Source organism: Centropristis striata, chromosome 21, assembly GCF_030273125.1.
Source record: "Centropristis striata isolate RG_2023a ecotype Rhode Island chromosome 21, C.striata_1.0, whole genome shotgun sequence".
NCBI lineage: Eukaryota > Metazoa > Chordata > Actinopteri > Perciformes > Serranidae > Centropristis > Centropristis striata.
Genome location: NC_081537.1, coordinates 28,006,994 through 28,033,110, shown reverse-complemented (window position 1 = coordinate 28,033,110; position 26,117 = coordinate 28,006,994). Strand labels below are relative to the sequence as shown.

At 38.5% G+C, this 26,117-nt stretch overlaps 1 protein-coding gene across 1 annotated transcript in view; it reads left to right on the top strand.

The window, feature by feature from the left end:
• myo15b (myosin XVB) overlaps window positions 1-26,101 on the top strand; it is a 61,987-nt gene extending 35,886 nt beyond the window's left edge. The window contains exons 34-63 of the mRNA XM_059324240.1: window positions 656-688; window positions 1,160-1,207; window positions 2,565-2,662; window positions 6,222-6,300; window positions 7,514-7,642; window positions 7,823-7,988; window positions 9,438-9,528; window positions 9,699-9,969; window positions 10,707-10,813; window positions 10,932-10,991; window positions 11,079-11,154; window positions 11,291-11,409; window positions 12,090-12,205; window positions 13,137-13,278; window positions 13,426-13,537; window positions 15,478-15,763; window positions 15,844-15,907; window positions 16,811-16,883; window positions 16,972-17,048; window positions 17,158-17,234; window positions 17,899-18,029; window positions 18,147-18,241; window positions 18,367-18,444; window positions 18,547-18,643; window positions 19,522-19,670; window positions 19,775-19,905; window positions 20,965-21,098; window positions 21,782-21,915; window positions 22,868-23,008; window positions 25,689-26,101. Of these exons, the coding sequence (XP_059180223.1) occupies window positions 656-688; window positions 1,160-1,207; window positions 2,565-2,662; window positions 6,222-6,300; window positions 7,514-7,642; window positions 7,823-7,988; window positions 9,438-9,528; window positions 9,699-9,969; window positions 10,707-10,813; window positions 10,932-10,991; window positions 11,079-11,154; window positions 11,291-11,409; window positions 12,090-12,205; window positions 13,137-13,278; window positions 13,426-13,537; window positions 15,478-15,763; window positions 15,844-15,907; window positions 16,811-16,883; window positions 16,972-17,048; window positions 17,158-17,234; window positions 17,899-18,029; window positions 18,147-18,241; window positions 18,367-18,444; window positions 18,547-18,643; window positions 19,522-19,670; window positions 19,775-19,905; window positions 20,965-21,098; window positions 21,782-21,915; window positions 22,868-23,008; window positions 25,689-25,775 (3,401 nt within the window). The 3' untranslated portion in view covers window positions 25,776-26,101. The remainder of the gene's footprint in view (window positions 1-655; window positions 689-1,159; window positions 1,208-2,564; window positions 2,663-6,221; window positions 6,301-7,513; window positions 7,643-7,822; window positions 7,989-9,437; window positions 9,529-9,698; window positions 9,970-10,706; window positions 10,814-10,931; window positions 10,992-11,078; window positions 11,155-11,290; window positions 11,410-12,089; window positions 12,206-13,136; window positions 13,279-13,425; window positions 13,538-15,477; window positions 15,764-15,843; window positions 15,908-16,810; window positions 16,884-16,971; window positions 17,049-17,157; window positions 17,235-17,898; window positions 18,030-18,146; window positions 18,242-18,366; window positions 18,445-18,546; window positions 18,644-19,521; window positions 19,671-19,774; window positions 19,906-20,964; window positions 21,099-21,781; window positions 21,916-22,867; window positions 23,009-25,688) is intronic.
• The last annotated feature ends 16 nt before the right edge of the window (window positions 26,102-26,117 follow it).

The following is a 26,117-nucleotide window of genomic DNA, read 5'->3' as shown; positions in this document are numbered from 1 at the left end:
TAACTTTATTTATATATGATATGTAGACAAGCTAAGAAAGCCAGTTGAAAGTGCATCATAGGAGCTTTCACAGTGTGCCATTTATGTTTCTAGAGCATTTTTAAAAATGTGAATTTTCTTTCTACAATGAAAACTATTACTATTTTTTAATTAACATGGAAATAGATTATAGATAGTTTTATTATTCATATTTTTTTCTGCTGTTTTTGTGTGTATAAATGGTTTTTAAAATGGTACATTTCCATAGAAACCTGTGTCTTTTGTTTGTGTTTTCGGTTCCTGGCAGCTTTATACTTTGTTAATTGAAATAAAATGAAAAATCTGACTGATAGCCAAGTTTGTGTGGAGAAAAAGGAGCCATGCATGTGATTTAAGGACAGACTGAAAGATGCTAAACAGAGACAGAAATCAATGCATAGGAAGTTGACAAATTTGAACCAAAATCTCCTGGACTTCAGAGGTTTAAACAACTAGTCAACCTGGAAAAGTCTATATTTAAAAAATAAAATGCAAATGACATGTTTTATTTGTCCTCAGAGCTATGTTTTGTCAGTTAGGACTCATAATTTTAAATGTATTTGTTGAATATTGAACTTTTGGTTTCATGTTTCAGTCACTGTAAACTCTAAGAATGACTGATCTTTCTGTTTTTCAGGTATGCCCATGACAATGCCAGGCTATCCTATGGGTAAGAAAGAAAGTTGAATTTTCGTCAAGCCCAAATTATTTGGTAACGCTTTATATTAAGGTCCTTGTAATAACCATTAATTAACAAGTAATAAGGCCCTTGTAAGTCCTTACAAGATGCTTATTAACATTATTGTGTGTTTATAAGCTTATATAAGTGTTAATACACTATATACAATTACAAACACCCATGACCCACCCATTATGTCTTTGCCATGCCTTTATTAATCTTATTTTGTTTGCTTATTGATATTAAAATATACATTATTGCTCATCTATTATAAGTTAACTATAAGTTGACTATGCTTTTTGCAACTACCGGATCTAAAGCGAGAACAATGCCTTATTACTTGTTAATTAATGGTTATTAAGGACCTTTTTATAAAGCGTTACCAATTATTTTCATATGAAAGAAAAAGTGAACTGAATCTTTCAGTTTTCTAATTTTTACCTTTCTGTTGCTTCTGCTCAGGAACAGTGCCCAGCTACGGTGCAACTCCCATGATGCCAACCATGCCAGGTAATCCCTCTACATCAACCTTTCATCCTCTTATTCTTACTGCTGAGACAACTCAAACTTTTACACATTTTAAACACTATTGTTATGAAATAAGTAACACACTTGCTCACATTGCCAATAACAAAAAGGATGACTCTCAGCAGTTTACAGAACAAAAGTGCTCGTCATCCAATACAGAAACCTCCTAAATGTTTTCAAAGTTTTAACCAAATCACAAAGTATTTTTCTGTCATGTTCCTCAAGATCTTGGTGTATTGATGTAATATTCTGGAGGGGGTTTTGACAATTTTACTGATTCTCAATATTAAAAAAGTGGCCTAATTCTGCAGCATCTGGATCAATGACGTGATCTAACCCATTGTCAGTTGGTGTAACCAGTAATTTTTTTTCATTAAAATCTGATATCTTTATCTATATACAGGAAATTAAATTTGAACTAAAATGAGGAAAAAAAATACAATCCATTGCAACATTATGGTATATAACAAATTTTACATAACTTGTCAAAAAAATGGTTGTTTTAAGAATATGTTCTGCTCAATGTTGTGTAAATGTAGAAATACTCAGAAATATGTTTTTTAAAATGAAGTATTTATATGTAGAAGTCCACTTAAATACACTGTAGGTGGATAAAATATTTTATATTCATCATTCTTTTGTGATTACACCATTTGACATCTTGCCAACCCTTATTTGTCACTGACCCATATGTGATGACAAATGGTATTAACCCCAAAATTGCTGCAACAACTTATGGGACAAAGTTGAGCCCAGAAATTGACTTCAGAGAGCCATGCATTAAAATTCTAAGCCCTTATACACCTTAATAGGTTTAATAATTGATTATTTAAGTAATTTCTTTTTACAAATTTATGACCAGAACTACTTGACACACAGTGTAGAGCTGCATCGCAAATTAATCTTCAAGTTCCCAGCTTTCAGATGGTGTACACCACTACTGTTGACCTGCTATCTCCCCCTAAAAATCCACTGCCCACAACCCTTCATTCTGTGTTAAGAGTGGGCAAAAAGCTAAGGGGTTAAATGTGCAGATTTCTTAATGTCCAGTCATATATTTACCTTGTTTAAAATAAAACAAAACACAAGCGACCCCATTACATCTGTATTTCTGTCAGATAAATGCAATCTTAATGAACTGGAAAATTCCTTTGTTTGCTAATTTTAGTTAAAAACAGCTCATATTCTCAACTTGTCTATTTCATAAAAAGAGGGCTTGATTTCACGTCATGATAGCAGAAAGATCAGGATTTATATGCCATCATTTAATTAATGAAGGGTCTCGCAAAAACCTGATAACTACCAATGCTGCCAACTACTGATATTCATCTCTACACAGCCATGATGATGCCCCAGATGCCTGCCCCGCCTGTCGCTGACCCCATGCAGATGGCAGCATCACAGCAGGCCCTCATCAACCAGCAGGCCTTTCTCATGGTGAGGACTTTAGTTTCACATCTTCCTTTCCTTTCCTTTTTTTTTGTTTCTGAACAAATTTTGGTATCACTTTACAATAACCATCATTTATAAATGGTAAACAGATAGTTTATTAATGTTTAATCATCATTTATAAACCATATATAGGCCATTTAGAATGGTAAATACATAATTTATTAATGTTTAACTAACTAAATGATTTATAAATGGCAAATAGATGGTATATTAATGTACATTTATAGTTACTTTACCATTAACAAACCAATAAATTATAATTAATAGTTAATTTATAGTTTTAGTTGCACTCATTTTAACATTTTTAACATCATATTAAGTATGGTAATGAGTTTGAAATTATTCATATACCTTTAGGAAATTGGTTGAAAACATTTAAAGATTAAATATGTATAGCACTTTGTCAATTGTTAATAATTTGTCTATAAACCATCTATGAACATCACTTAGTTGGTTATTGTAAAGTGTTACCCAAATGTTTTCTTGTTTTTCAACAGAAACACAAGAACATACATTATGCCATCATGTCAGTAACAGAGTTAGATAAAATAAAAAATCACAACTGCACAAGTCTTTCATGGGGGAGGACCCGGATTATTTCCTTATACCATAAGGTGACAGTAGGCGGTTTGTCATTGATCCAGTTAATTAAAATACATTTTCTGGCCGGTAGGAGCAATTTGTCACGTAGTTCGAACTAGAAACAGGATAAAGTCACCTCCGAACCTGGTCTCACAGGAATCCGTGAAATAGCCAAGGATTCGCTTAACTCAAAATCCGTGGAATAGCCACGGAATCACTCAAATTTTTGTGAAACTGACACGGATTTTGCTACAATGCAAGTTAATGACAGTCATATCCCGTGGCTATTCCATGGATATTTGTTCCTATTGGTTTGTTCCAAGTTACGTGACTTTCAAGGTCCCGGCGGTCAGAACAAAAAACAGTTCTCTTATTTTTTGTGAAAAAAATCAATATTTTGACTTAGTTTCTGCATAAAAATAGCCTGGGTATACCCAGACTGCCTTGCGCACTCAAATTTAATTTCGAACCTCCAGGCGGTCTGGCAACCAGGAAGCTTTCTTAGCCCTGTTTTAGGGATCCAATCACGGAGTGGGGAGGGACGGCAAGACGATGACGCGTACTACTCGGCACTTAAAAGCTTGTAGTTTTCTTACGGATCCAACATGGCTGCTGCAGACGCAAAACTCTCTTTAGCTGTAGATGGTTTTTTAAATAGTTTAGAGCGAAAGTTGAAAGGCAAAAGGTCTCTCGACGGCTCCGCTGTCCCCCGGCTCGTAGCGAGATCACCGGTAGCGGCGGTGATTAGTGCCACTAGCGGCGCTACGAGCCGGTGGTCTCGCCGGTGATCTGGCTACAAGCCGGGGGACAGCGGAGCCGCCGAGAGACCCGCAGCAGCTTGTTTATTGACCATAAAATCAGTGGATGTGTGTGGCTGAATGACATGAGGGGGAATAAAGCGTGAAAATAAATCTTGCAGAAAGCGAGAACTGGAGAAGCAAAGCAGCAAGCAACACTCTCTCTCACAGACACACACAACACCAAACATCCATTTCTATTGCTCTACTACGTCATCTGGTATAACTGATCTGATTGGCTAAGAGCTACCTACAGACGCTTTTGATAGACATTCTAAGCGCCCAATAAACGGCTCCGGAGGATCGTAAACCACGCCTCCTCTACGGAGAAATGAACAGCTGGTTCCCAGACCACATCTCATTTGAGATTTGTCTGGTGTTAGCCAGGCTAGCATAAAAATGGATTTTGATTACATTTCTAGCGAGAAATATATGTTTTATTTGCTAAATCTTCACTCAGTGAATGTACATAATCACTTTGTGTGTTGGAATAGCCACGGGATATGACTCATTAACTTGCATTGTAGCGAAATCCGTGTCAGTTTCACGGAAATTTGACTGATTCCGTGGCTATTCCACAGATTTTGAGTTAAGCGAATCCATGGCTATTTCATGGATTTCTGTGAGACCATGTTGCACCTCCTCAGATGGGAGGCCGAGGATGAAAAGGCCAGGGTCCCTCCCCAACTTTGTTTGGAAAATGCCACATCTTCCTTTCCTACCTCATTCTCCCTCTTCCCCTCCAACTCTCTACGTTCTTTTCCTCCCTCCTCGTCCTCTTCAGGCCCAGCAGATGACCATGCAGGCAATGACTCTGTCCCAGCAGCAGACACAGGAGCAGCAGAGGAAACAGAAGGAGCAGGAGAGGAAGAAGAAGGAGCAGGAGAGAAAGGAGGAGGAGGAGGAGGAGGAGAGGCAGCGGAGACGTACATCTCATCGACGCTCAAGGAGACGCTCACGTTCTCCCTCTCCTAGATCTCCCTCACCTCCACCAGTACGACCCAAAGCAGCTGCACATAAAAGCTCTGCCAGCTACAGGCAGCCTGAGCCGGAGGTATGTCTGTATATGGAATATCTTTTTGAAGGGTGCTCCATTGCTTGTGTTTCTTTCTTTTTTTTCTTTACACATCCTTATCTTACTATGCCTGTTTTTTCGCTCGTACATTTCCACCACCACAAAGTAATGAAGACATTAGTCTATGAAACTGCTCATAAAAATGGTAAATGGGGTGCACTGATACAGCGTTTTTATCCAAAGTGCTTTACACTACACACTACGCTCATTCACCCGTTCACACACACATTCATACTGGTGGCCGAGGCTACCAGGGCAAACTGGTGCCACCTGCCACCATTGGGAATTCATTCACACACTGTTGAACGCAGCATCAGGAGCAATTTAGGGTTCAGTATCTTGCCCAAGGATACTTCAACATGTGGGCTGCCATGGTCTGCGATCGAACCACCAATATGCAGTATGCGACTGCTCTACCACAACTGAGCCACAGCTGCCCCATATACAGTTTCATTTCTATTAGGGTTCGGTAGTTTCCTACAGCTGTACATTGTGGCAAAGAAGAATTTGTTCATTTTTTGAGGCGTATCTCACATTTGGTGACTTGATAATGATTTTGGTTATAATCAAGAAAACCATGGAAAATGTCTAGATATCAGCTCTTAAATTAAACTCTTATCAGCTATTTTTGTTGTTATCATTATATTTGTCCAAACAAATGTTGTATCAGGCAAGAAATTGAAGAAAACAAGGGTGGTCTAATAATTTTTTCCATGACTGTATTTTGGGGAGCAGGACATTGTATGTGGAATTGAGTCAAAATAAACCCTCTCCGTGTGTGTGTGTGTGTGTGTGTGTGTGTGTGTGTGTGTGTGTGTGTTCACAGTCAAGTGCAGCAGTGTGGCTCATGGATGTGTTTTTGTTTGACAATGGAGCATTATGACACAGAGGAAGAAGAAATATCAGGCTTTGATGCACACACAATAACTATAAGTAGATATACCACATAGCACATAAGATTTGTTGACAATACAGAGAGATAGAATACTTCAACTTTGCCCTTTAATCTTCTAAATATGACGCACACTGATATCACTGGATCTGCTCTGTTTCCTTGACATCTTGTGTGTCATGTTAATTTCCTCAACAGCCAGAAAGAGAAGTGGACTTAGCAGAGCCAGAGGATTTGCACTCCTTCAGAGATAAAAGGGATTACTTCCAGAAGATTGGTAAGTGAAGCTGTCATGCACCAATAAGTTATATACATGTGATTTCTTCTTCTATCAGAATCTCTCACATCGACACAAACACCATTAATTCACCCCTTTCTTGTGTCTTTGACTTTGAAGAAGAAGATAATGGAAGTGATTTGTGTCCATCCTCCCATTGCTTCACACTATGAACACAAATTATTTGCCATATAGAAAGATAGAAGACTTTCCACGATAACTTAGAATAGAATATCATGCAGCTAAGCTAGCTAGTCACACCGCACACCGATTTTTGCAGCTTAGCTAACGTTCGGTCGCTCTGGCTCAGTGTCGACTGGAAAGGACTGAAATCTCGCAGAGAAGAAATAAAAACTTGTGAGAAGAAAAAGGGGCCAAGCTATATTCTGCAGAGCTACGTATGGTGCTTTTCTGCATTTTAGTAGCCAGTTAGGCTAGCAGAATTTTAAGACACGGAAGTGACTATAAAAATTATCAAAAAATGCTCAAAACACGTTACATTTTTCGGTAAATACCATATGTCAGGGGTAGGCAACCTGCATCTCCAGAGCCTCATGTGGCTCTTCAGGCCATCTGCAGTGGCTCCCTGTAGCTATGACAAAAAAATGAGTATATGAAATGAAACATTATTTACATTTTTTTTTATCATTGATGTAGGCACAAAGTGATTTGTATTCTTCAGTTGTAAGAAAGTAAAGCTTATATTCCCCAATAATACCTTTTTTTATTAACATATTAGTCAACTAAAATGTGCATCATAGCTTCCGAAAACCTTAAAAAGCTTTAACCTAACCTTTTTGAGTTTCTCTAGCCAGACTAGCTTTTGATTCCAAACTCCAAAATGATATTAATAAATGCTCATTTTGACCAATTAATCATGTTGGTAGACTAATTTAGACTTAATAAGCCATTTTATTTTCAATCAAAATAAGGTTTGCGGCTCAATTCGACAATTTCCTGTTTACCAATCCTATTTTGGCCAACTATGGCTCTTTTGTTAGTAAAGGTTGCCGACCCTGTCATATGTATAAAGCGAACTGTGAAAAGTAAAGTCATCATTGTAATGTGATCACTGGAGACTAAGACAATGTTACTGTCTACTGGACAGGAAGTAAAGTTCTGCACTCCAGGTTTAAATCATTGGGCTTTTAATCATTTTCAAATTTACGTCATTTCTTTCATTCCTCACTATCTCTCCTCTACTGTTCTCCAGGCGATAAGCCCAAAGGTGGATCTAAAACCCAAAGGCCTCCGCCTGCCCCCTCCAGCCCACCCAGACCTCAGCAACACTCCCCGCCATCACCACGCCGATCACCACCACCTACAGCACCTAAGCCTGAGGGTAAGAAGGTGAAACAAGTTTAGTGGACTAGATAATATCTTTGGGGAAACAAAAACCCAAAAAGGATAAGCAGCACACAGCTAAAATTTTAATATTGTGTGAAGTGACACAAAGTGATTATATAGAGTATTAATTGAATGAAGAGCTAAGGTTATAGTTTCTGTCTCCCATCTCTCACAGTAAAGCCTCTCCGAACCCCTCCTGCCAGAGAAGTGGACACACCAAATTCAATACCTACCCCAGCTCCAGCCAGGCCCCAGCCAGAACCCACCTCCAACATCCGGGAAATCATCAAAATGTATAACACCCGACCCCAACCAGAAACCAAACCCTTTGAGCCTGTCAGGTCAGTGAATGCTGCTCCCTATGAGGTCTGTACATACTTCCCCAAATGTGAACGATGTTTCATCTGATCATGATCATGATTATTGTACTGTATGATGTAACGTAAAAGGCTTTGATTTAGGTGTTGTTTAATGCCTCTCCTTTGGGCTCTGGAAATGAAGGTTCATCTTCAATTACAGAATTTAACTTGCTTTAAGTTCACCATGGGTCATCACCCGTTAAAATTGGAAAATTGAAAACCAGTTTCTAAAGGTTGCAACATGCATATCAGTTTGCTGGTTTGTAGTCCGTTTGAAAGCTAAGTGGGGTCAATCACTCAATTTTTAATTAATGGACCACCAGTATCTCTGTTCTGTTCTCTTGGATCCTCCTGCTTTCTCCTACAGTTCAAAGACATGCAGCTTAGGTATAACTTGTGACTTTAAATTACCTGTAGGAGTGAATGAGAGCGTGAATGGTTGTCTGTGTCTATGTGTCAGCACTGTGATAGTCTGGACACCTGTCCAGGGTCACCCCACCTCTCGCCCAGTGTCAGCTGGGATCGACTCCAGCCTCCCACAACCCGAGTTTGGATAAGTGGTTCAGGAAATTGAATGAATGAATGATAAAATCTACTTTCATGAAATCGTGTAGTTGGTCTGTTTTCACCTTCCCCACCACAAACAAACTGCACCAGAGTCTGCTTGGAACCAGCTCAACTGGTCTGGTTGTGTAGTCGGTAGAGTCTCCCAGTTCAGTATCATGCCAGTCAAAAGCACCAGAGTTCATTTGAACTCAACCTAAATGGTTTTGTGTGAAAGCAATAGTTTTAAACCTCCAAATCCCCAATTCCAGAAAGTTAATTTGGAACTTCCCTGCTTGGATTTGAATTATGGATATTGTTATTACATCATATGCACGTTTGCCTTGTAGGCATTAAGGACTATTAATACATTTTCACTTGTTTTTCAACTTCCCAGTTAATTTTTTAATGATTGCTGAGGGTGGTACATGAATTGTAAATGTGTTTTCCCTTCGTACTATCGGTCCAGAGACTAGGGGTGGCTGTGGCTCAGTTGGCAGAGTGGTCATCCAGTGGTTGGATGGTTGGTGGGTCGATCCCCGACCATGGCAGCCTACACGTCGAAGTATCCTTGAGCAAGATACTGAACCCCAAATTGCTCCCAATGCTGCGTTCATCAGTGTGTGAATTAATTCCCAATGGTGGCAGGTGGCACCGTTTAGGGTAGCCTCTGCCACCAGCATGAATGTGTGTGTGAATGGGTGAATGAGCGTAGTTTGTAGTGTAAAGCGCTTTGAGTGGTCGCAAAGTGACTAGAAAAGATAAGTGCAGGTCCGTTTACCAGGATTGCTTGAAATTCCTGAGAGTAAATTGATCCCACAATCTCCTCAACCACTAGAAAAAAACTAGTGTAATGTTTGTGATTTACTGTTTTCATCTTCTTAACAGACATCCTCCACGGCATTTTGTAAAGAAGAATGACCCCAAAGAGGAAGCTTTGGCCAAACTCATGAACAAAGCACCAGTGCCACACCAGAAGGTCAGTACGGTTTAGAAAGTCATACTTCAACTTCAAACAAAAAGAAAATGTATCTCTCTAAAAATGTGTTATTTTTGTAGTCAAATTTATTATTCTGTCTCATATTGAGTCTCTGTCTGGAATATACTGTGTGCCACATCTTCACATATCCCCCTTCTTCCTGCTTGCAGAAACAGTGGGTGCCTCCACCAGTTATGCCTAAGAGGGAGCTGCCTCCTCCCAGGAGGCCCTCCCCACAGCCGTCTCCATCCTCCACCAGGAGATCCCGCATCATCTCTAGTGATATGAAGAAGAAACAGCGCTCCTTGGAGGACTTGTTTGGCTCGCAGCGCTCTCAACACCCTCCCCCTGCTCCTCCTGACTCCCCACCACCTCCTCCACACCCAGCACCTATCCTTCAGAACATCCCTGACCCACCATCCATGGCTGCCCCGTCTCTAAGTGGGTGTCATCTTCAGACATTACACTGTAAAAAAACCCTGTTGTTTTTACGGTAAAAAAACAGCAGCTGTGGTTGCCAGAACTTTACCGTAATAAATACGGTGCAACTTTTTGTAATATTACGGTAAAACTATATTAGCACTGTTGATTTCACATTTAAGACTTAAAAAAGATTTTTATTCCATATTTTACGGTAAAAAATAAAAAGTTTCTTCATCAAAAGAAACGCTGTTCTGCCATATAATTGACAAGAAAATACTTTAGAAATGCCGCATAAAATAAAAAATTTTTACCATTAAATATTACAGTATATTTTTGTTAGAATGTTGGTGTTTAGTACATTTAACAGTTAGAAAAATTATTTTCCAAAAATTACAGTGATGGCTTGTGTATATATATATATATATATATATATATATATATATATATATATCACAGTATATTTTTGTTACAAACACGTTGCCGGTGGAGTAGTAACTGTAAAAAAGACTGTTTTGGCTAATACATTTACAGTTTTCATTGTTACTGAAACTGAATTAACCCATTTATCATTTTACGGTCTTTTACGGTCATGGTTTAGCAGATTTTCACCGTAAAATCTACAGACATTTTTTACAGTGTATGTTTAAGTAGATAGGCCTCCTATATGATGTGTTTTAGCTGACTGATGCTGCTAACTAGGATTCAATATTACAGAATGTGAGGAAGTTCATTAATTTGGTGTTTGTTAACTCTAGATGTGATGCCAGACGTGGAGGGCAATCGCTCCCAGGTCCTCCGCTTCTCCGCTGGGGTTTACTTCTCCTATTCCAATATGCCGGGAAAACTGTTCCTGAGGAAAGAAGTAAGACACACACGTTAAAAGTATTCAAAAAATGGACAAAATAGCCCAAGGGATTTAAACTGAAAATCTTGTTTAAAGCCCCCACCACAACTTTCAAGCATCATTTATTTGTGTGCAGGTGTTTTACCCCAGAGAGATGTTCAACCGGCCCTACATCCTCAATCTGTTATGTGAACAGGTTAGTATATTTACTGGTGTCATCATGCATAGAACATTCATAGAGATTCTTTCAACTTTTGATGTATCATTGTGTGATGTGTTCAAGATTATGAGGGACACCTACTCTGAGAGCTGTGTGAGGATCAGCAGAGAGGAGAGGAGGAAGATGAAGGACCTGCTCGGTGAGAGTTTTGACAGAACTACATACTGCTGGATGCAATGTGGACTCAAATGTTACAGAGCTATAGTCATTCACAAGGGTTAGAAAGAACAGAAATGTGTCTGCATTTTATCCTATTTCCTCCCTTTGTGCTCCAGCAAATTTCAATGTGGGAATGACTATAAGCACCATCCAGAATGACGGCATGAAGAAGAGGATTGTCATTGCTGCTCGAGACAACTGGGAAAACTACTTTACCCGCCTGTTCCCTTTGACGGTGAGTAATGCTATTATCAATTATTTATTACTTATCAATTATTGATAACTTGTTTCTGTATACATTTATTTATGCATTTTAATTGGGTCTCCTTACTGTTATCTTTACTAAGAAACAGTGCCCCCCAAAATCTGAGTCTGAGTTGAGTTCCAAAATTGCATCAAGTTCTCCATTTGGCACCTTAAAAGAGCTGATATAGAAATAAAAAGGATTACATTAAACATATTGACACAATATCACCATTTCAGGGAGTTTGTTTAGTTGTTACAGAATCAACCAGTGCCTCCAAAATCCACACAAACTGAAAATTGTAATTCCAAAGTTAACTTTTATAATATGGATGTTCCATTTCTTTATATGCATTGTTGAAAAGGCCTATTTTTTTTTAAATATATATGCTTGAGTCATTGTGCACCAGAATTCTGGAATCTGAGCCTGAGTCATCAGAGTGAGAGTCAAAGTCAAGTCACGAGTCCCAAATACCGGGCTTTAAGTCCGAGTCTGAGTTGAATAACGAGTCACAAACATTGGGCTTCGAGTCTCCATCATCAGTACTCCATCCCTGTTTCAGTGTTCTATCTGTGTGCAGTATCGTAGCTAAAAGCAGCATCACAATTTTTTGTTGTGAATTCAGTCAGACTTACAAATATTACCAAACATCTCCTGTGTATCTGTTGAAGGTGCCCAGTGGAGATGCTCAGGTCGTGGGTGTCTCTCATCGAGGCGTTCGTCTCCTGAAGGTGGTCAGAGCATCAGGCATCAACCCCAAACACCTCCGTCTGCTCAGAAGCTACAGGTAAACAAGCAACCTGCGTACATAAACACAGCAAAAAGTACAGTCACTTAATTTCCCTTCTCTATTTAATCCATGCTTCCACTTAACCCTTAACAGGGCACTCATTGAAATACTTACAAATTCCAAATTTCAGCCCTAGAGAATATTGGAGGATATTACATAGTGCCAGAATGTGTAAAAAAACATACAGACCTGGGGGAGGGGGGTTATATTTTGAGAAAAAAATTTACCAGATTAAAGTGGCAAATCTACAAGAAATAATGCGCAGATTTATGAGATTTAAAGTGGTGAATCTGCGAGAAAAAAGTTGATTTTTTTCCCCCACCTTTTTCTCGTTTATCCTAGACTTTTTTCACGCAGATTTGCCACTTTAAATCTCTTAAATCTGCGACTTTTTATCTTGTAGATTTGCCACTTTAGTCTAGTAAATTTGCAACTTTTTTCTCTAAATATTACTAAATTTTTTACATTGGAGGTCAAGGTCAATAAAGTTAATATTATTATACTATTATGATACTGATTGGTCAAATGTCATAGTGTCACTGTCTGTGACGTAGCCTGAAAATCCATGTGGTGCTACGACCTCACACAGAGAGACATGGGGACCCCATTTTGGATATCAGCTGAAGTTACCAAATACGGTTCTTCACTCGATAAAGGGTTAAAGTAGTTATAGATAAAAAATCAGGGTAAAAAACAGTGTTTTTTTCCATTATTACATTACATAGAGGCTGGTCTAGGGGAACTGCAGAGTTGCTGAAATTGATCTGTGGACTCATCATTAGTGTAGTGTATCATCAATTTAGAATAATGGTATACTTTTACGGATATTTTCTGCTATTCATTCTCTACTTTTTCTGCCTATCTGACACAGTCACTTTCAGCTCATGTTCCTTGCACAGAATCTTAACTCAGGCCTGCATGAATGTAGTTTTGCAGAGTTGCTTTCAGTCGACCTGCAGGGTGCAGACAGAGTGGAACTGGAGCTGAAGAGTGAAAAGTTGGTGCTTCAGTCGACCAGAGCTCCCCAGCTCACTCACATGATCCGATTCTTCCTCCAGCTGCTCACCAGGGTACGCTCTTTAATCTTCATTTTTCGTTAATTGCATAATTTTTACTTTTCATGCTTTGTAGCATATTTTGGCCATGTGACCCCATGCTTGTGTTAGAGCCTAAAACCCATAGTCCTGATAAAAACCTCTCTGACACCTGCTCTCTAGGATTCAGGCCATGTGGTCGCCCTGAAGAGTTTCATGACGGATGATAAAAGTCTGCTCAGCTTCAGCAGGGGTGACATCATCAAACTGTTGCCAATGGACGGACTCCAGACAGGTGAGGTTTGATGCTAGACCGTTGTTGGGCCTCGCAACGGGGCAACATTTATGTTGAGGTATCTGGTTACAGATACCAATTGCCTCCATCACGGGTCACCAAAAATTTTGGGAATTAAGGATGGCTCTTTTATGAATCAATGATGACCTTGCACAGTGCGTCAAATATATTAATAAAAGGGCGTTATCATAAATGCTATCCCTCCCATAAGGATACCAAATGTATAGGGTTAGTGTGACTTGATTTGCTCTAAGTCATAGCTCGTTGGGGCACCATCTGTAAGAACAGAAAAATATAGCCAATTCACCTAAATCAGTCTCATAAAGTTACTAAACAATTTGGAACACTGATTATTAATAATGAGAATAATTATAATCAAATTACCATATTAATATTTAGTAGTGGTTGAAGGAATTGTGAATTCTTGTCATAGAAGAGGCTAACATATCGTTCAGAATGTACAACATTAAATAGACAGCATTTGTAATCAAAATGTATTTATTTAAAAAACTAGTAAAGCATAAGGTACACATCTATAAAGTATAGAGAACTACATTACAAAAGAGAGGGAATGTGTGTGTGTGTGGATCCAGGCCTCTGGGACACCTCCTGACAGAGAAAGAGGAGAGAGAAGGGAGGGAGGTCTGACACCCTTATAGCACCGGTGGACCACCTGTAGTGTCATGGTCCCTTGACCAATGAGGTGACCTGGAAGGTGTCGTACATGCCGAGCATTCTGGGAGGGAAGTTCTTGAGAGGACACAAAATGGCGGTGACCTGGGGCCTCATGTATCAAAGAGTGTGTAGCTTTCATACTGAAAGATGGCGTAATCCCAAAACTAGAAAAGTATGCACGCAAACTCACCTCCACATGTATCAAACTGTGCTTACGCCAGGTTCATCGCACCTTTCCTTGATACATCCCAACCAGCGTGGAACTGAGCGCACATGCACGAGCCACCAACCACGCCCCGGTTCCTCCCGAAAATGAATACGCAGATGACATGCAAATGACTATAAATCGCTGGCATGCCCGCTGATTATCGACAAAACAATGGCAAATCAACTTACTGCCAGTGTACGCGAGGTGGACGTGGTGATCTCCGCGGTGGAGGCGGGAAAATGAGCTTTTTGTTGCCACAGCTCTGGGATCAGCAACAAGGTGTCACTGTGGCTGTTAACGCAGCCAGATCAGAGACCTGCACCATGGCAGAAGTGTCCCTCCACACACGCTCCTTCTAAACGCCACCGTTATTGTATCTTGTCAGAGCCTTTAGAGCTGCCAGTGCGTAATTAGTGCCATAATCATTTTTACGCATCAGTTTATAAGCCACACTTAACTTGTTGTCCCAATTAAACATCACATACAGGATAAAATATGCACCACACCTGACTTTTTCCCACACACGTTTTTTCTCCGGGGAGAGGGATCTGTCTGTCATGGATCGCTGTGCACCTGTAGCGTTAACATCTCCATGTTAAACCAAAGGGGAAACAGTTGGCAATCGGCATTTTGACACATTGACACCACGTTTTAAATAGAGCATAAAAGACAGTAGTTTCTGCCAAACAAAAGTTTGCGGTTCCACCGCACATTCTCACGGCACCTCGAAAGGTTGCGGAGCGGTCCGCACATTCTCACGGCAAGTTTACTTTCCATACATGTGGCATGTGCGAATAAAACAGCGTACGCAATGTTTTTGTGCGTACGCAGCGTTGATACATGAGGCCCCTGCCATTTTGTGAGTTGACTCTTTTAAGCCGTTGCATTTAATCAACAAAAGTTAAAGTCCACAAATGAACCCAAGATTCACCTGAAATAGGATCCCAACACCGTGTTTGTGCTAGTTTTATGGTTTGATATGGGTTATTATGTTTATTGTTTAATGCAGATCATAACATTTTTGCGTTACATATATTTATTTTGTGTGATCGACCAGACTGGCTTTTTGGCACCATGGGGGGGCGCTCTGGTCTTTTCCCAGAGGACCTGACCCAGCCATCTGCAGCCCCAGACTACCACGCTCTACACCTTGACCGGAGAGATGACAGGAGGAAAAGCATGAGGGGCTCTAGACCCGTCGGTCCACCCAAGGACACGTCTCTAGGTCCCATCAGCGGCAAGGTGGCCTCGGCCCCGGGATCGGCCCGGAACTCAATCCACAGCTCAAACCATGAGCTGGAGACCCTCTCTGGCATGGCTGAGTTTGCCATGAAGTTCTTTAGGTATGATAGAAGAAAGATGACTCTTGCTGTCTTCATAATGTATTATGCTAATTTTGTGCTGCCCAAATTTGTTTTTTAAGAGTGGGGACTACAGGTCTGCCAGCAAGTGGAAGGAACTTTTCAGAAGCGGTTCAGCACATAGATGTAAGACAATCCTGTTTCCATCATATGCCATAGTTTTTCTTGCTCATATTACAGTTATCATACATGGCCACAATCACTGGTCAACTCACAAATATGTGTCTTTCCAAGGCTTTTGATCATTTTATTTTTTTTAATTTTTTGGCCACTTGGGGGCAGCGAAAGCAAGCTGTAAGCAACTCATAGTGAGTTGATATGTAAAACAAGTTATCAAACAGTGGGCTTTTCTTTGTGATCTCTAACGTCATAAATAGCACAAACTAACGGTGTTAATTTAAAAGTGAACGTAAAAATAAACGTCCTACCCAAACGGCTGTAACAAAACCATTTTTCTCCCACTCAATTGGCTTCTTTGACTCTAAGCCCGCTCATCTCTGTACTGTCTTTTGCAATTTTTAGCTAGTTTATATCGCCTGTCTATCTATGTAGAATATTGATTTTAACTGTTACTTTGGTTTTAATGGTTCTGCTAACGCCTGGGTCAATCATCTATCTATCAGAGTTCTGACTGTTTTTGTTGATGGTTTAAAATCAAGTCCCCAAATGTTCGTCAGAGGTACCGCAAGGATCAATATTAGGCCCCTCACTTTTTACTATAGAACACAGATTTTAATCTCATCTCAAAACTAAATAGATGAAAAATAAATTAGAGGGCATTAGAATACCTGTGTTTTATTTAATTACCATCATTAGTTGAGATGAAAATGATTGATTGATTGATTGATTGATTGATTGATTATTGACCGATCGATCGATCGATTGATTGATTGATTGATTGATTGATTGATTGATAAGATATGCATATATGCCATTTGTTTTCAGGTCTCTGTTGTAATAAAGATCCTGGTGCTAATGAAACTTCCTGAATAAATACAACTCAACTAACTATTTGAATTGTTCATCCAGGTTCCCATACAAGAGTCCCTCATTCTCTACAATGATCCTGAAATCAATGATTTATCTGTCCAGTGCTACATGAGTGAGTGCATCCACACTAACCATACTAATAAAAACTGAGACTACCATTACTCTGTTCCTCTGTTACCTCCCATTTTCTGTCCCTCCAGACCTGATGCAGTTCATGGGTGACATGCCAATGCAGAAGAATAACACCCAGTCAGACTGCCTGCTCCACATCTTGATGGTCAGTGCTCTGACAAACATTGTATCCCATAGACTGCACCTATTATCTCTAGTGCATCTATGTGTCTCTGACGGAGTTCAAATAAACTTTGTTTCTCTGGTCTGTTCAGTTAGGGAAGGAAAAGGAGCTTCTGAGAGATGAAATATTCTGCCAAGTCATCAAGCAAACCACCAACAACCCAACCAAGTAAGTGTTTTTAGGTCATGGTAACATTTTCAATACATGTTATTTTTGAGAATCAACAGGAAATAAATGAAATACATTTAAAAAGTAAATCAAACAATTGGTGATCCACTTGGATCTGCCTCTGTCCTAAAGGAATACTATATATATATATATATATATATATATATATATATATATATATATATTATATATATATATATATATATATATATAATGCTATATAATATACAACTTGACACAGAATGCTTTCAGATAATATAAACCACTTATATGTGGCATCTACTGTTCTTTATTGTCATTGTTCAGAGTAACAAGTACCATTACAACGAAATTAGCCATCATCCCGTCCAAACGTATACAACACACACAAACAATATGACAGAGGTGAACAGGACAGGAAGACAGGGAGAGATGAGAGAGAAATACAGCACACCTGAGGAGAGGAAAGGAGGAAAAAACAGTGAAAAAACCTCAGCAACATGAGCATAATACACCTTCACAACATAAACAGACTTATTACATGCCACAGGGGAAGTTACTGATCTACTATCTCTGTTACTGACCTGCTATCTCCCCCTAAAAATCAACTGGCCACAATCCCCAATTGTCTATAAAGGGGGGGCGATAATTAAAATGCTACATTTTATTTGTGTTTTCTTCACAGATCTAACTGTACCCTTGGATGGCGGCTGCTCAATCTGATGACTGGGTTCTTCCCCTGCTCTAGTAATTTGCAGCCGTATGTCACACGTCACCTACATGACATTTCTCAGGACTACGAACACCCATACCAAGGTAGAAACAACAAGACATTACATACACAATACCACAAAAGATGGCAACTAAGATCATATGTATATAACGAGTCTTACAGTGCACAAACTATATTTAATATAACGTATGTGTCCACAGAGCTGGCTGGTGTGTGTCAGGAGAACCTTCAGCGATCTCTCAGTTCCGGAGGTCGCCGTAACATCCCCTCACATTTAGAGATGGAGGCCATTCTGGCAAGTTATCCTACACACTCAATCACATAAAATCAAGTATTTTACAGTATATTTCAACTGATCCATTCAATCATTATCTGCATTGACAGCTGAACTGATTTTGAGTCCGTCTTGGTTTTCTGCAGGCTGGCAAAACTTCTCGACGTATTCCCATCCTGCTGCCAGGAGGAGTGGAGTTCCCCATCAAGATACGCAGCTTCAGCGTAAGATTTCTTTTCCCGTACCAATTTATGTATGAATAAAGAAATATTTTGTTTGTTAAATCAATTGATGTATCTGTGGTTGTATTTTGTATCTCCCTCTAGATGGCAGCAGAGGTGGTAACAGAGTTCTGTCAAGAAATGGGCATCTCAGATCCTACAGAAATGAAGGAGTTCTTCATCCACGCCAACCGACAGAAAGGTAAATCAGACTGATGCTGTTCTAATTGAGGTAGACAGATAAACAGGTAGGTTCAGCGCCTTTTCCACTCTGATAAAAGTAAAAATCTTGAATATCTAACACAATTTTAGGCGTATCGTTATTTTGCCCCCTTCCCAACACGATATCATGGCATGTTGGTACCAATGGAATCCTTAGATCTTCTAGTTTCAAATGATATCAGTGTCCCGTCGGAAAACCAGGGGGTTAAAGATGTTGATGTCTTATTAACACAGTGTTAATTCAACTCAAAGTGTTAAATTTAACACTTTTTCTGAGTTTATATAGTTCTCACGGATTCTGAGTAAAAATTACACTTTGAAAAGTGTTAATATTTTAACTCTTAAATAGTGTTAAATATTTGACACCCTTGGTGATGTTTTATGACACCACAAAAGTGCACTTTTAACTCGAAATCGTGTTATTCCTTTTCACTGTGAGTGTTAATTTTTAACATAGGCCTACATTGTGTTACTTTGACACATTCAAGTGTATTTTAAACCCTAAAATCGTGTTATTTCCTTTCACTCATGTGATGATTAACATTCATTGTTTTGTTTTACGATACATTAAAAGTGCATTCTGTCTTTAGCCAAACATACAAGTCACAAAAAATGAAAATCAACTCCAACTGAAGTGAATCTAACTCAGGTGCTAATATGTAACTCGCTTGATTGACAACGCTGGCAGAGCTTTTTGATCACTACAAGTGTTAAAACAACTCCAAAATCAACACCCACCAACTCAAAATTATTAACACTGAAAAAACAACACTACAGATTTTGCTGTGTAGATGCGAAATAAACAGATAAAATGATGAAAATGCCAGATTAACAGATCCTCCTCCTTCTTCCTGTCAGATGGGATAGTGCGTCCCCTCCATGCTGATGAGTATCTGTTTGACTACCTTCTGGATGACGGCTCTATCTTCTTTTCCCTGAGAAGAGTGATGTGGAGAAGCCCTCTGTCCTTTAACAGTGACCTGTACTTGGAGTTCCACTACCAGCAGGTGACAATATCAATCCATCCACAACAGCAGCAGCACATTTCTAACCACTGGTCCAGTTTGTGTCTCATTGTTTTCTAATGTAATGTGATGTAATGTGTGTGTAGCTCCTAGGTGACTATCTGAGCGGGCGGCTGATGCTTGCTCCTGCTGTAGGTGGTCCCTCCTCAGTCCAGCAGATCGCAGAGCTGTCGGCCCTGCAGCATGTGGCTCAGGGACTGAAGGATCAGCCCTCACTGTGAGTCACACACACTGACAGTCACAATTATACACTACTGATCAGTTTAGGAACACAGTATTTTTGGACAGGATATTGAAGACTGGACAGCTCAACTGAAAAGAATCTGATTTAGATATAAAAAGCTTGTTTTTGATTCCTCACTTGAATATATTAGTCACATCAGTAAGTTAGCTTTCTTTCTCTCCTGGCCATGCTGTCTGATTTCACTAGTCAGTCAATTCACTAGTCACTTTGGCACCACTCAGTTTTCCAGTGTGGAGCTGGATTCAGAACCTGGTTAGCCTAGCATAGCATAGAGACAGAGCGCCATGCGCCATACTCTGAAGGCCACACCCACCAGAGGGGAAAACTATCAGTGTCATAATATACAACCAAGGGCTGAAACACTGACAGAAATACCTGTAACTAGCTAAAAACATTAGATTTTAATATGTCAAATGATATTTTATGTCTACCATGGAGGACAAGGTAGCTGTTAGCAAGCTAATGTTAGCTAGCTAAGGTAATTGGTCAAAATATTTAGCTTAAATTAAAAAGAATGTAGTTAGTCTGGATATGGATTGAATATATGACTTTAGTGTAACAGTCAATATCACACACTTTCCCCCATTGTCACTGCTGATGCCTCACTTCACATCAGTACCACTTTTGTCCTTTTAAAACTTTTTTTCAGTTTGTCAGCTTTTTAAAACTTAGTTATGGGTCTTTACCCTGTTGGCAGTGCATTTAGTCAAAATTAGCTTAGGAGGTATCGGTAGGTCTGTTTTTCCAGAACCAGGTTAGGTCTTTCCCTGTTCTTCCCTTATGCTAAGCTAAGATAGCCACATTTAGACTCCAACTTCAAACTTAAAGTACAGACATTGATACTTCTCATCTCATACTCGGCCAGATAGCGAATATGCTTATTCTACCAAAATGTAGAACTACTCCTTTAAGTTCTCCAGCTTTATGGAGGTCCATTTCTAAATTATTTGAATACCATCTCCTCAGTACTCCCACCACCAACAATCCTCCCTATCTTAAACGTGAATACTGACAATTGTATTTTTCTTCAAGGCCAGAGTTAAAGGAATACCTGCCCTCCCAGGATGGACTCAGCGGTAAAATTGAAGAGATTCACTCCTTCTGTCAGGGCCAGATAGCTGCCATGCACTCCTACAGCCCTCAAGACGCCAAAATACAATTCATTGGTGGGTAGCTTCTCTTGTCTTCTCTTGTCTTGTCTTGTCTTCTTCTATTCTTCTAACTCAGGGATGGGCAACTGGAGGCCCGAGGGCCACATACGGCCCGCACCCTCACTTGAAGTGGCCCTCAGTACAACTACATGCATTTGAGCATGAAATCTTAAAAGTGCAGTGTAAAAATGCACAAAATTACTTCTTGCAATTAATGTTGGTCTGCTGTTCTTGCACTGAAAAAAATAAAAATAAATCACAGTAAGTGGTTATTTTTTATTTGCTTCTAGCCTATTTATACTGTTAAACATGCAAATGATTTGGTTCTTAAGATAAAACAAACTTAGAAGTGTTAGATAATTTATCTTGTTTTAAGAGTTAATTTCTTATTTTAAGTGTTCAACATGCTTATTTCTAGATTTAACAATCTGGATTTAAGAAATCTTGTCAAGTGAAATTATCTGTCCATGCAGCAAGATCATTTCCCTCAAATTTAGTGTTTTTATCTTGTTTTTAGACACACCTTTTTTGCAGTGTACATGCATTTTAGCATGAAATATGTTAAGTTACTGCACTGTGAACATATTTAAAATTGCAGTTTCGTCATATCTGGTTAAGTGGACTGTCCTATATGTGGCCCTGTGGTAGTGTCGATGAAAAATTGTGGCCATCCCTGTTATAACTACTCTCTCTTTCAGAGTTCCTGAGCACCCTGCCTCTGTTTGGCTCCAACACTTTCTTGGCCCAGAAGGTCAGCCAGCGTGGATGTCCGTCCCCATGCATGGTCAGCATCAGCCAGGAGGGGGTGCTGTTCATTCACCCCAAAACACAGGTACTTCAAGCAGCCATAGTGGTTAAACCATAGACTGTATATAAACAATGGACAGAGTCACCTTGACGTCACCCATTGGTTTGTGGAATGCCCGTTTGAAGCATTGAGTTCATTGAGTTGTTTTTTGAAACCGGGAGAGAACATATTTGGACTAGGAGGCACGAGAACGGGTGAATCTAAATATAAACTGTTAACGCTAAAACAAAATATGCGTTACTTACCAAAAAGACTCCTTGGAGTGTCTTTTAGTACAACCGAACGCTAAACAAAAATTTTAATGAACAAAAAGTTGAAATAAACTTTCATGAAGAGAAAACACAAAGGGTCAAAGATCTGAGACGAAAACACGACAAACAAGTTCACGGCTTTTTAGATGTACACAGTTGATGGCAGCTCGCCGTGTCATCGACCTGTCAATCAAAGGTAGCCACGCCCCAAATCATAGCCTGCTTTATCATCTTTTTTTTTTCTTTTGAATGGGAGCATTATTTACACTATTAACATCATATTGTCTTAAAGAAGACTTGAAACTAGCTATTGAGATCATAATGTTACCATGCAATTTTTTTCTGAGGTAATAAATCAATCAGTCATTTTGTATTGAGATAGATAGGACCGGAGTTCTTTTGCAACTGCTGTTGGTGACCCCTGTTAGACTTTTAAAAGATTACAGGCTTAAGGCACTAAAAGCTTTGCTTCACTGCATAGACCATGAGGTTGCCCCTTTATCAATATTTAAGATTTACGTGTATGGAGTCTCGGTCATCGTTCAAATCAGTGTGCCTGTGTGACTTATTACACAGTGGTTTCATTGATTTCACTTTTGTTCAATTGACCGAAAAGAAATACAGAATGCTTAACTTCTTCCAGCAATGCAAACAGTCATGCAGTTGTTAATAACAAAAAAAACCTATAGCGTCTATTTAAAGATTTCTGTTTCTCTCTTCTACAGGAGCGAGTGTTTCTAATTCCCCTGGCAGACGTGCAGTCCATGTGTACCATCCGCCCCAAGAAACTAAGCAAAGTGCCAGCTGTGGACATCAGTTACAGCAATCCAGGCCGAACTAAGAAAGTCACTGTTCATCTGAAAGAGGTAGAGACTTACAGTTGGAGCGACATATTCATGTTGTGTAGCACTGTCAGGAAAATGTGTTTTTTATTAATAACCTGGGTCTTTTATTTTTGTACTTTTTGCTACCAGTGTATTATTCAAACGATGAAAGTTGTGGTAATGTGGCCGAGACATTGGACAAAAACTCAAAATGATTTGATACAAATTTCCTCAAGCTTCGGTCACTCAAATTGCTCAAATTGGATATTTTACAACAAAAGGAACTTAAGATTCCTCGATGAGCAGTGGAAAAATGCATTTATACATAAGTTGTGGTGTCATTTCAAACATATATATATACAGTACAGGCCAAAAGTTTGGACACACCCATCTCATTCAATGCGTTTTTCTTTATTTTCATGACTATTTACATTGTAGATTCTCACTGAAGGCATCAAAACTATGAATGAACACATATGGAATTATGTACTTTACAAAAAAGTGTGAAATAACTGAAAACATGTCTTGTATTTTAGATTCCTCAAAGTAACCACCCTTTGCTTACTAGAATATAAGACATGTTTTCAGTTATTTCACACTTTTTTGTTAAGTACATAATTCCACATGTTGCATGTAATAGTTTTGATGAATTTACAATGTCAATAGTCATGAAAATAAAGGAAACACATTGAATGAGAAGGTGTGTCCAAACTTTTGGCCTGTACTGTATATATATATATATATATATATATATATATACATACATCATTGAAATCTTGAATGTTGAGCTACATATATATATACACATACATATATGTATGTATGTATGTATGTATGTATGTATGTAAAGCCAAATTTGAGAAGTTAAATACACATCACCTTTTGTGTTGGTGGTAACTGTGATAGACACTGGATATGGGAGAAATGCAAACACGTACAGTAAATTGAGAATAGAATATCATTTTACCAGTTTGTTCATAACATATGTCTAATAAAGAGTTAGACCTCTCTGGGGTCTAATGAGCTATACAGTATATGCACTATATAAAACATCTTTATCGTTAAAAACACCACTGTTTGTCTGTGATATTTCATTACCACAAGAATTACAGGGTTGAAGTCTAAGGCAAATGTTTATTATGGCGGTATTGGGATTATAAATATTTCTGCAGCTGTTTGTTTTTATTTTGTAACAGAGCGTATATATTCATAAATATGGTTTCTTTGAAAATGTAATAAAATCAAATGGGTAAAAAACAAAACATATAGCACAGCTAGAATAAGGTTACATATCTCTTAACCCCATGACCGCAATCATTGCTAAAAATCAAACGATGAAAATGTAATCATAATTCATAATTGCCATGGCGTGATGACGCTTACAACTGTATGTAAACCTTTGACCTCAACTATATGTTTGTTTATGAATATGAAATATTGTCCTATTTGGCATACGATCACTGATTTATGGTCATTTTTATGATAATTGTTTCAATAAAGGCAATAAAGACGAAAACAAACAGACTCAGGAACAGCTTCTACCAGAGAGCTGTCATTGCCCTGAACGCCTCCAAAAAATAAAAAAACAGTAAACAATAAACATTTCAATACTGAGGAACAACAGTGCAATATATTTATATATTTATTTATGTGGAATATCTCCCATTCTGCTGCCCCTACCCTTTTTTCTTCTTCTTGTGAGTTTTTATAGGGTTTATTGTTATCTGTTTGCACGTAACGAGGGCTGCTCTTTTTAAATTTCACTGTACTCAATGTAGTGGAGTAAATAGTACAATATTTGCCTCAAAATGTAATGGAGTAGAAGTATAAAGTTGCATAAAATGGAATTATTCAAGTATAAATGTACTTAGTTACAGGCCAGGATATGGCTCAGGGCTCAGCTTGAATCCATAAATGAAACATGCCTCTGTAAAGTACACAATTTAAAGACCAAAAAGGACATAAAATAACCAAAAAAAGAACATTAAGTGTCAAAAAAAAAGACATAAAATGACAATTAAAAGGACATAAATTGAACAAAAAAAGACACACAGACCAAAAACAGGACATAGAATGACTAAAAGAGGACATAAAATGAACAAAATAAGGACATTAAAAAAATCAAAAATGAACATAAAAGACTAAAAAAGAACATAAAGTGACACAAAAAGAAGACATAAAATTACCAAAAAAAGGACATAAAAGACTAAAAAAGGACATAAAATGACCGAATAATAATATAAAAGACCAAAAACGAACATAAAAGCCCAAAAAGGGACATAAAAAGTCCAAAAAAGGACATAAAATGTCCAAAAAAGACATCATATAATCCAAAAATAATATGTAAAATAACAAAAAAAAAACATAAAGTGTCCAAAAAAATACATAAAATGACATTTAAAAGGACATTAATTGAAAAAACACATAATAGACCAAAAACAGGACATAAAATGACTAAAAGAGGACATAAAATTACCAAAATAAGGACATAAACGATCAAAAATGCACATAAAATTATTTTCTACAAATACAGCAGTAGGGTCTGTTAGACCCCAAACATGTTTAGGTCAGAGAGCATCAACAAAATGCCAGGGTTAGGTTATTAAAGTGAAATACTGTTAATTCTGGTATGTTAAATGCACTTTATTGGTAATAATCTTGGCAACATATGCTGTTATGTCTGATTTTCTGATCTGATTTAATCTGTTGATCTCTTTTTCAGGCAAAGGAGCTGTGCCACATTCTTGCTCTGATAATGACAGAGCTGATCCGACCATCAGTCAGCAGCACCGTTTCAAATCGACTGTAGACACACACACACACACACACACACACACACACACAGTATTGAGTTTTTGTTAATCACTGGCTTCTGTAACTGAGTTTTTTGTTTACCCGTTCTGTTAATTTATGTTTTTTTCTGTGTAACTTCATGAATAGTCTGTCACTGATGAAATGGACTGAATGGAAACATGAATATGAACACAATGCTGATAATGTGTCCAGTGTTATGTTATCTGTATCTATATGAACATACTATTGTGATCAAAGGACCAATAATTGTTTTGTAAAGGTATTGACTTATTCGTACAATAACTATTATTGTATGAACAAATAAATACCTTAAATGATTCATTCTGTGCATTCAAAT